Genomic DNA, 11,008 nt, shown 5'->3' on the forward strand with positions numbered 1-11,008 from the left:
AAACTCATCATGGGGTTTCTCTTTAAAAACTGGATTTAGAGTTCCTTATAACTATCCCTGTAAGTGTCACAATGTAGTGAAGTACACTGCAAAATAAACACAATTGACCATATATTTGCAGTAGAGGTAATTACGGTAATGCACGCGGGAGGATGAGCACTGCTTCTATTCCTCCTCCGCCTACGGATGTTTACGGTTGCCGGGCAACGGTTGCCTAGTGCGCTGGTTTAACAGTGATACCGTAAGGTGGTGAGTCTTGTCAATATTAAAGGAAACTTATTGTTTGGCTTTTATTCAGACAATACGCTGTGTTTATTGTATTTGTTAGGTAGCCAAGGTTGTAACTGAGTTACACGACGAGCGTTAGCTCACGCGACATTGTTTCGAGGTTTAACCGTTAGCTCACGCGACATTGTTTCGAGGTTTAACCGTTGGCTAACTAGCGACAAGTTACCGTTATGCGGCCGTTGGTTAACTTAATGCGAGTTATTCGCTTTGAGGTTTTTCTATTTGTCTGTACCACATAGATATGGAAGGCGAGTTTTCTACTGTGTTCAAGTGAAAATAGAAAACAAAAAAACAGCACACGTTAATAGACGTACGTTAAGTTGTAACAGTTGGAGAAGAAACAAATAGCTAGCACCAACAGCTAACATCAGCGTTAAGTTACGCGTTAAAACAGTCAGCCATCTTCAGACCTCTGGTTCGTCATTACAGGTACAATGCAGAGCGCTGAAGGTGAGGGAGGCCGGGAGGAGGGGAGGGGAGGAAGCTCCAGACAAACTGAGGAAGGAAATGAGTCTGACGGAGCAGCAGAGGACTGTGCTCAAGAGGTATGATGTCAGGAATAAACAAGAGTCCAGCTACGTTTTGCTTTAGCGTTTCATTTTTCACTTCTTTCTCCTTTATTAACTTCTTATGGAGGCATGGGGATATTTATTTAATCTTTTGTCCACAGGTGTGATGTTGCACTTGTAGTCTAACAATGAGATCAAGCCCATTATACTGTACAATGTTAGTCCTATGGGACAGCGATGGCCAGTTCCTGTAAAAGTCTAAAATGTGTCCATGTATTATGTGTGTCTAAATCCTCAGCGTCAAAGTCCTTTGTATGTGTTTTTCTGTCTGTGGCTCACAGACTCAGCCGGGACCAGAGGCCGAGGACCCGTCCCTCCAGCCTCACCCTGACCACAGTGGTGCAGATGACTACTCACCTGCATCCACAAATTCAGGTCTGTCACTTTACCTGTTTGTAAGTTACTGTTGAGTACAAAGCAACACGGTATGACGCAACATAGCACTGTTCGATACGATATCATTTATTATCCTGAGAGGAATTAAATTGGCAAGTGAAGCACAATAATCAGTACAATTTACATAAAGTAAGTAAGACTGCTCATTTAGCAAATGTTTGTTTGGGATTCCTGAGTCCATAGAACCATCACTATCTTGGAATACATTTTAATTTAATACAGGAAACTTTATTGTCCAAGATTAGAGCGCCTTCGTTAACTTCCTTGTTTCTAAACACATTTGCAACAAGGGCGTGGGTGAGTACATGGAGAAAAAACAGAAATAATATTTAGAAGACAGTTGAAGATGGGCAAAAAATACTTCCAAGAACTTATTTCCAAGTTCTATATTATTGAGCAATATTTATATATTTTCACATTCATTTTTCATTTGGTTAAAGTAATAATCTCAAAGATTTTCATGAAAATAAATGTATTTTAATAAACTTTGAAGAATGTCTTTTCTGTGTTTCAGTGCAAGGAAATGCGGCTCAAGCGCCGTTAACACTTCACCCCTCAAACCTTAACATATCAGAAGACATGGACGATCGAGAGTCGCTGCCGGAGGACGAGGAAGAGGAGAGAGAGGACCACGAGTTAATTGTTCTTGACCCTGAACATGTCTGTGGCTTCTCCTTCAATATTTATTCAATCAGTATTTATTAAATGAATCGATTTTGCCTCATCGCTCCTAAAAGAGAATACTGGTGCCTCAATGGTGTCTCACCTGTGTGTGTGAATTCGCTACATTGGTACCACTTACAAGCTAGGTTGTGCTTTCCAATAAATACACAGTGTGCTCACGTATCAGCAGCACAGTCCTCTAAAGCTATGTTAATGTTGTAATTTGTAATCTCTTTGTCAGCCCCTGGTCAAAAGGCATCAAGCTGCTCTCAACATCCAGCTCAGGAAGCAGCTGGAAAGGATCAACCTGGAACTGAGCACAAAGGTTGGCTACTTTTCTGTTACTTCCTACCCGACAATAACAAAAAAAACAATGCCAACGTTGCTGCTATTGAACATATGGTTCATATACACAAACAGGTAAAGTTTCCCTGACTTAACATCTGTAGGATCTCAATATGTCTAGAAGATGGTGCTGTTGACTTGTATATAAATGAAAAAACAAACTATTTATTTTGAGATCCAGCATAAAAATGACAGCCCGATGAAATCACCAAATATCAATAACTGGAGCAAAATGTCTTTGACCAAGAGTGTGTGGAATCAGAGTCTGTACTCTCTCTCAGCGTGCAATGGTGAAGGCAGATGCCAAACACCAACTGGAGCTAGGTGTTGAGACGTTCAGGGTTCAGGAGAAGCTGGCCAGACTCCGGACCAGACTGGATGACCGTCATCATGCTAAGGCACAGGCTGAAGCCAAACATCGACAGACACAAGATCAGCTGGAGGCAATGAAGAGCCAGCATTCCAGGATTACCAGCCAAAACGACAAAGCCAAAGCCAATGGTGAGACTGATTTGCCATTTGGTCTGAAAAGAGTCAGCAGTAGGCACTTGTTCAGGCAAAGAAGTCTAGACACACCCAAGAGCGTAGATCTTGAGTCTATTATAACTTCACTTGCTTTGCTTATGATGGTAACTCAATCTCTGAAAAGGGTTACAGCAGCAGAAAATGATTGTCTTTGTAGAAACCATATGGATTGAAACACATGGGTCTAGATTTTGATCTATCATAATTAGACTATTCCTCAATTCAAAGCTTGATTACATTCTTAAACTACAAACTATCTTAAATCAAATTAGCTTTCAGGTTTACATTGTTTCTGCTGCAGAATCAGCAGTTAAACCTAATGCTAGCACAGTCAAATTATTTCAGAATCAGATACTGTTTTATTACCAAGTAGGTTTGCACATACAAGGAATTTGTTTGGATTTGGTGCATAAAAATCAACGGTGCAAAATTCAAGTGACATAATAAAAATAGTAAAATTTACAATAAAAACTATGGATAAATATAAGAAATCCTTAAAATACATGTGTTTTTTAAAGTGGCCGGGCTGTACAGTGATCAGTCTCAGCCCATGTTTCCATTGTGTCCTTGTTGACTCCTGTGTATCTTCTCCACAGTGTCCCAGCTACAAGCGAAGACAAACGACCTGATGCTGCAGCTCACCTTCACACAAGGAGTCAGTCAAGATCTGCGCTCAAACATCAAAGCCACGAAGAACGCCAGAGGCAAAGCGAGGGCCGAGAAGAACCAGGCTGAAGAGCAGAAGTTGAAGCAGGTGGGCAGGCTCCTGCAGATGTTTCAGAAGCCTCGACCGTGTTGGGAACTATCGTTGATGCATTTACTGTTATTGATTTGAAAACACTCCTGTGTCATCAGGATTTATATGTGGAGCGTCTAACGAAGGAGAAGGAGAGGCAGACGCAGCAGATAGCCTTGTATGAGGCCCAGGCCAAAGCTCAAGCAGAGGAGACACAGGCAGCCAAAGAGGCTCACTCTGAGGTAACTGTCAAAAAATGTCATATTTACTATATAGATATACTATGCATATTCTCATATGTTATGAGTGTTGTTGATATATATATATATATATATACATACAATATTAGTGTTTGTGTGCAGGCTGAGATGGAGATGGAGTCTCTGGTGATGGGGCGTAAACAGCTGCTGCAGCAGTGGAGCAGCAGCCTCGTGGGCATGAGGAAACGAGACGAGGCCTTCAGCGCCATGCAAGAGGCCGTGCGGTGAGAGTGAGAGTGAGAGCGAGGAAAGGCTGCATGTGAATAGGCCACTGATACACTTCAAATGTCCCGATGCATTCCCAACTCCCATGTGAGTAACAACCTGTCCCTACAGGAGACGTGATTCATGGACAGCATCTTGGGGATGGTGTCAGTCTGCAGTGATAGATTGTTGGTTTGCCTAAGCCTCTGCTTTTCAGGCTAAATCAATGTGTGTTGAGAATAAAACACAATGGGCCCCATGCAGCAAACATTCTCTCACATTTCCTTTAAGCAGAAAAGAATGAGAAAGACTTTCTGAACCATCCAAACCTGCTCTTACCCAGGTGTGCTGATTGATGAATCCCACTTGATCATAAATTGGAGGCGTCTGACTTTTATCAGCATAGGTAACACCGGCTAAACAACAAGAGGGCCGTGTGCAAACACTTTGGCACGTGCCCAAGGATTGGAGCGATGCAGCCAAAAAATGGTTGTAAGAAGAAGAAGAAAATCAGCAATAGTTCGATTGAGATACTTAAAATCTTACAAACACTGAAAAGTAAACGTGATTTTAGTACTGGTGTTACAGGAAAATCAGAAATAAAATGTTCTCTTACCTAAGAGAAGAGCAAAAGATACCAAAACGTTGGTGGATTCCAGAAATCAATGGGGGATACGAACAAAAATAAGAACAAGTCATGGATACGAACAAAAATATAAGTCCATTTGTTCTCTTATCACTTCCTGCATGAGGATCAATATTTGTAGGACACCCAATATTAACCTGAGATTAAAATGAAAGCACGCCTCTATTCATTCTTTACTGCTGCCCTTGTTTCCATCAGCACCGTTGAGCACCAGGTGATTTTGATGGACAGAGAGATTGAAGATTACAAGAGGTCCATCACTGAAGAGCAAGAGCGAAGTGAGACACTAACTCAGCAGCTGAAGGGGTCCCAGGCGGACGGGGCCACATCCAAGAGGCTGATCAGTCAGAAGCAGGCCCAGCAAGAGGCTCTGCAGGCCCAGTACAGCACCTGCCTCCGCACTCTGAGGGAGACGGAGCTCACCCTCGCCAGGCTCTCTAAGGTAGCTAGAGCACGAAGCTCTGCACCCGATTGTTCTCATAGAGTCGTCTCGTCACGACGTCTCCCTACCTTTCTGTTTCCTTCTGAAACCGTTTATTTTCCCGCTTCTAGGACATCGGTGCCCACCAGGTCGAGGTGAACGATCAGAGGAGGCAGCTGGAGAAAGAGAGCGCTTTGCGTCTGGAGTCGGAGGAAAAGATCATGACCCACATCCAGCAGGAGCTCACCCACAACAACGCTGCCAAGTACTCGCAACGGCTCACCGGCAGGATAGCCGCGCTCAAGAAGCAGAAGGTGACGATGAGAGGTTTATTACTGACGAAGAAGATTGGAAGGTGGCAGGGTTAATGATCTCAACTCGGATGAGGACGCTTTCATAAGGACGCCAGCCTCCTTAATGAAGCGCTCTCATATATGATCACAATATCCTGATTATCTGAGAAAATGGATTTTGGAAAATGTTGCTATGCACGTTGCCTTTTGATGCGGTGACACATCATAAGAAAAAGGTTGCAGACCCCTGATTGTTTCAGCATATTTTAGATCTTAAAGGACTTCCATACAGTTAGGGAACTAGAGTGAATGGCAAAGAAGATGCCAAAAATGCGAAAAGTTGAAGATAGACAATTGTAATATTACATTTCATTAAATATGCTCCGGATAAAGATATCACATATTTGATCTGCTCGTCGTCTTTTCCTCCCTTTTAGCTCTCTCAGTTGTGGCAGCTGGAGAATGACGTAGTGTCGGTGGGACTGCAGAGCAGCGAGGTCAGCCAACATGTGGACGGCCTGACACTCACCCAGGAGGGCCTCGACGAGGAGATTGCAAAGTACAACGAGTCGCTGACAACCAACCAGGCTAAGATCTCTTCCTTTGCTACACTCATCGGGCAGAAGCAGGCTACCATCTCCAAGTATAACAGAAAGATCCATCAAATCGCAGACAGAACTGGGGTGAGAGGTTATTGGGAGGAAGCAGGAATGCCTGGTTGTCTGTTGTTTATGTGAAATACATATATCTCAAACATGCTGCCTTTGCGATTTCTGTGCGTCTCCATTCCCAGAATGAGGACCTGAGTCCTCTGCAAATCAAGATGGCGGCATTAACGACTCAGATCGAGGAGCTGTCAGCGAATATCAAGAGTGACCAGCAGCTCTGGATGAAACGGCAGAGGACTCTAGTCGGACTGAGCCAGGAGATAGAGGCCAACAGCAGGGACATGCTCAAACTGCAGATAGAGTACACCACCATGCAGCAGAAGAAGATATGCTTGGAGAGTATGTAATGTAGTTATAAAATAAGCACATACATGAACAAATAGGTACACAGGTCCATGTCAGTGAGTCATAGTCATGTAAGTTTTCTGTGTAGAACAACATCTGACATCTCTAACTATACCTTTATAGTAAAACAATCCACAGTGTGTGTTGAAAGCTTGTGCACTATTACGTGAGCTGCTGTTAAACAAACTCCAAACCCCACCAGGTCAGATAACGGTAGAGCACCGTGAGAGCGCGGAGCTGGACAAGAATGTGAAGATCCTGAAGGGAGACCTGCTGAAGCTCAAGACCCTGCTGAGCAAGAACAGGGAGCTCAGCCAGGCGCTACAGCAGCAGCATGCCTTGATGGAGGCAGATGGCCTCCACAGGCTTAAGGCACGCCGTCCATCGTTTAACTCCTCTTTTCTTTCATTTGTATTAGTAAACGATAATTGACCGCGGTGTCGTGTGTTTAGGAGGCAGAGCGAGAGGCTATCAAGATGCGTGTGAAGCACGAGAACACCCAGGAGGAAAAAGAGAGACTCCTCAACGTTCTGGTGGAGGCTAAGTCAGTCCCGTTTGTTTAAGATCACTTCATAGGTTTTATGTCTGCATAGCAAAACAGCTCGATGAATTTTATTGCCTTATGTTTTATTGAACAAAAATATATATTCCTGCTCTTATGAATCCCTGCCGGCTTTAGGCAAGAGAAAATGATGATAGTATATTGTTATTGAAAACAGTAACCTCGAGGGTGTCTTAGTATATTCATAAATATCAAGGTAAAATAAGTGTTTATGTCAATGGAGTCTGGTTGATTGATTTTTGTAGGTGTGCCTTTCTTCCTGGTGTCCAAAATATGTTATATATGTGTGTGTGTGTGTGTGTGTGTGTGTGTGTGTGTGTGTGTGTGTGTGTGACAGGCGGCAGATTATGCTATGGGAGAAGAAGACCCATCTTATAAAGGAGACTCGTTCAGCTGTGGACGGGGTGGAGCACCAGGGACACGTTCAGATGATGAAGGCTGAGATTCACCGTATGGAGGTAAACACATTGCACACGATATGAGAAGGTAAACATATATGAGTTGTCATCTGCTCTTTGCCTTTGTATGTGCATACACGTATTGCACGTTCATTAGGGCGGTACAATGTGACGACTTACTGACAAGAAAAAAAGGTGGGACGTTTAGATATTATACCAAAAAGACTCAAGCTCTCAAAATCTAGTGTTTTTTTTCCCCTTAATTATGTATCTTTGCTGGTTAGTTGCAACAGCAATAGGAACACAGCTCACACAGATCAAGTAGCTAAGTTACAGATTGATTACCTCCTGTACTAATGACGTGCTTTAGATGTAAATCTGCCTCTTTTTGTTGGGTTTGGAAGTGATGAGGAAAGGTATAGCAGAGACAGACCATGTCAGACATGTAATGGAAATATCATAATTCAACTTTGTAGCCTTTATGTCCCTGGAAACAGATGATCTGGGGCTTTTGTTCTGTACCAGTGCAGCGCCCATTCGAAAGCAACAGCCCACAATGCGTGTCTGTTCGGACTGGGCCCGTTGTTTGGCCCCCAGAAGTCTCAATACCCGCTCGTTGCTCATTGTTTTAATACCTCCTGGACGTGCGTGTCTGTGCAGGTGCGACTCAACCAGCTGATGAAGCAGCAGGAGCGACTGTTGAGGGAGAGCGAAGCAACCGTGGAGCGCAGGGAGACCATTGTGCTGCGCAGCGAGGCCATCGCCCACCACTCTGCCCACCGCAGACAAACCAGTAAGGGCGAGCTGAGCCGCATCACGCAGCGCCTGCAGCGCAAGATCCGGGACACGCAAAAGGTAAGGGGACGTGGATCTTTGCCATATCTGCGTACACGCACGAAGCATATGTTGCACAATTGTCTTATATGCAGTATGTGCGTCTCTAGCATGTGGAAGAGCGTGAGCAGGTGATCGGGGAGCTGCAGAAGAGCCAGGAGAGTCTGAGCAACAGGCTCGCACAGCAGAGGCAGCAGCTGATAGAACTCTGCGGCACCAGTAGCATCCTTGATCCTGAATTTGGAAATCTCCAAGACACAAAAGATAGGGTAAGGGGCAGATACTGTACAGTGTACAGTACAGTGTACTTACATGCTACCATGTAAATACACTGTAAATGAGCTTTGAATCTTTGTTTGTTCTGTACCTACATGGTGTGTGTGTGACCTACTCTTCACTGTCATAATCTAATCTTTATCTATGCTATCAAATGTACGCGTCTCAATTCAGAATTGAAACATGCACCTGCACCGGGCCCTGTAGGCATGGCTGGGGAACTACCGATTTGAGCGTCACACTTTCCACTTACAGAATCCACTCCCACATACCCAGAATACCTGAAATAACTCCTCGTGGGTTTTCCCCCCATCCTCTAGAACCTAGTCCACCTAGTTGCTCTACAGAGCCGCGCCAAGAAGCTGCAGGGCGTGTGCGAGGGCAGCTACAAGGCCTCGTCCACCAGCGGATCCGTCGCCGGCGCTCTGCAGAGCCAGATGGAGCGCGTGCACGCCGTCAACACCGTCGTGCACCGCGTGTGTGAGGAGTTCCCTCGGCACCAGGGGGCGCTGCGCAGGCTGTCGCAAGCACTTGAAGCGCGCACACAAGAGCCGTAAGCAGGAGAAGAAAGATTAGATAAGTGACGACCGGAGGAGCATGAGAGCTCATTTTATTTCACTGACTGCATTCTTTTATGCTTTGAATGAAATACAATAATAATTGAGTATGATTTGTTAATGTTATAAAATAAATACCAATAACTTAATTCTTCTTAGTCCTTCTTTAAATCCAGTTGCCAGTATGGAATCTAATTGGTGTGTGGTTCATTGGTACTAAGTGTATTTGAATGATGAAAGGTTAGTAACATAAATAAAGGTCGTTTCTAGTGACATTGTGCCAACAATTAATGCAGCAAAGACAAAAACAAAGTCTTAATCATTCAGTGTAATCATGTATCAGTATAATCACTCATCCACCTTTTCGTTGTTCAGTTCCTGAAAGAAAGGCAAACAGCAGCACCTTTGAGCCGTTCATATCTTGTGCCAGGTCAATGAGATCATATTTAAGATCCTTGTTATTCCCTACCCACTTCCTCATGTTGTGATTTAGAACAGTCTTGAGGTCTGTGAGGTTTCACTCCCGTTAAAATCCTTAAAGCACGTCGCCTGCATAATCTCATTAACAGCCACAAGACCTTTTTCTACAGTATGTTGTAGCCAAACAACGCGTGATCTCCATCACATTAGTACTTCTTTTATTTTCCTCTACTACACATTCCTCATGACATACAAACATACTTCATACAATTTGTTAGAGTCTATTTCACCGCAGCCTAATTCAATACCACACTAATTGTGAGCAGGTCTTGTAGAACCCCGTCTGGAGATGAATTAAGAATACTCAAAGGATTATTATGCATGCTGAAAACACTTCATTTTTAAGTGTGCTGGTGGCGATACACACCAATTTCCCACAATGCAATGCACAAAGGAAAGAGCTGCATTACATTAAAATATAATGAGGACGGTCGTGTGACGGCTCCAGCAAGATCTCACAAACCAACAAAAAGATGAGATCTGTTGTGCTTTCTTTGTCTCTCAAGTGTCTTAGTTTCTGATGACATCTATCAGTGTATTCATCAGTATCCTATACGCTCTTATTTTGAGTGTAATTCATTTGCCAAAAAACACAAAGAGGAAGACAAAACTCACAATATCATTATTTTTTTCCGATGTCATACGATAATATCGTTAAACAGACGGGTGACAATTAATATATTTGTATAAAATTGGGACCCAGCTAAACAATGTTGATGCTGTTGTTGTTTTTTTCCATGGTGCACTATTATTAAGCATCTTCTACACCAACTGTAAGTTGCTGTAGGCTCGTGTGTTTATTGTTATTTATAGTTATTGTTGGGGCAACTGCACCATTTGCAGTGAATTTTCAAAAACATGCTCAGCAATGTTAAATGAGACGGAAGCAATTCATTATGGAAACTGTAATATGTATTAATTAGCGTTACTCGTCAGTGTGGTAGTTTATTGTGAGACACAGCAGCTGCACATTAACCATGGGTGGAGACGTCTTTTCATACTCGACCACACCTGTCCTGGTTCACAATGGCACTTAAGTCTGTTCACAATGGACCAGCGCCGTGTCAGCGCTTGGTGACCTGGATCAATCAGCTGCAGGCCGTCCTTGAAGTCAGCACATCTGCTTTGCGCGACGGTTACGTCGAGTGAATTTAACGCTCGCAAATGTGAGCGCAGAGGTTTCGCCACTGAGCCTTCTCCGTAGCGATGCTGTGGAACCGGTTCCTCCCCATTGCATCCGCTCCGTGAACGCTGTCGTGTATTCTGCCTGGTAGGAGTTTCCACAGAGCCCTGCAGGCACCCGACAAACTGTCACTAGAACTGGTATATCGTGGCGCACAGACCTTGAACTATGCCCACACAAGCAGCAAAGACGAAGGACTCGTTCTCACGCTGCTCTCGCCTCAATTTGTGACCTAAAACGAAGCTCTTACACACCGATCCCATTCTCCCTCAGTCTCAGGAGTCTGCCAGAGGACTTCTGTTGAAAGAACTTAATTTACTTTTCTTTTGAGCACAGTGATGCAGCAGCAAAACAGTTCT

The 11,008-nt window shown here is 43.9% G+C and overlaps 1 protein-coding gene across 1 annotated transcript; it reads left to right on the forward strand.

Moving 5' to 3' along the window:
* Window positions 1-207: 207 nt before the first annotated feature.
* Window positions 208-9,011, forward strand: ccdc40 (coiled-coil domain 40 molecular ruler complex subunit). Its single transcript, XM_068734697.1, has 19 exons — window positions 208-249; window positions 718-833; window positions 1,139-1,232; window positions 1,768-1,913; window positions 2,158-2,241; window positions 2,543-2,762; window positions 3,383-3,540; window positions 3,642-3,764; window positions 3,885-4,006; window positions 4,831-5,074; window positions 5,185-5,367; window positions 5,784-6,029; window positions 6,140-6,353; window positions 6,562-6,731; window positions 6,812-6,903; window positions 7,259-7,379; window positions 7,980-8,174; window positions 8,264-8,422; window positions 8,750-9,011. Exons 2-19 carry the CDS (start codon window positions 723-725, stop codon window positions 8,984-8,986), a joined length of 2,919 nt encoding a protein of 972 aa, XP_068590798.1. The 5' UTR covers window positions 208-249; window positions 718-722; the 3' UTR covers window positions 8,987-9,011.
* The last annotated feature ends 1,997 nt before the right edge of the window (window positions 9,012-11,008 follow it).

This window comes from Cebidichthys violaceus, unplaced genomic scaffold, assembly GCF_023349555.1.
Source record: "Cebidichthys violaceus isolate CVI_PGR_0920_01 unplaced genomic scaffold, fCebVio1.0.p SCAF_66, whole genome shotgun sequence".
NCBI classification, from domain to species: Eukaryota; Metazoa; Chordata; class Actinopteri; order Perciformes; family Stichaeidae; genus Cebidichthys; species Cebidichthys violaceus.

What these genes read in the sequence shown, in the direction of transcription:
- ccdc40 (XM_068734697.1), top strand. Translation starts at nt 723, where the DNA reads ATGCAGAGCGCTGAAGGTGAGGGAGGCCGGGAGGAGGGGAGGGGAGGA. An exon ending in ACCTGGAACTGAGCACAAAG is followed by an intron (nt 2,242 to 2,542) that starts GTTGGCTACTTT and finishes ACTCTCTCTCAG; the next exon opens with CGTGCAATGGTGAAGGCAGA. An exon ending in TCCAAGACACAAAAGATAGG is followed by an intron (nt 8,423 to 8,749) that starts GTAAGGGGCAGA and finishes CCCATCCTCTAG; the next exon opens with AACCTAGTCCACCTAGTTGC.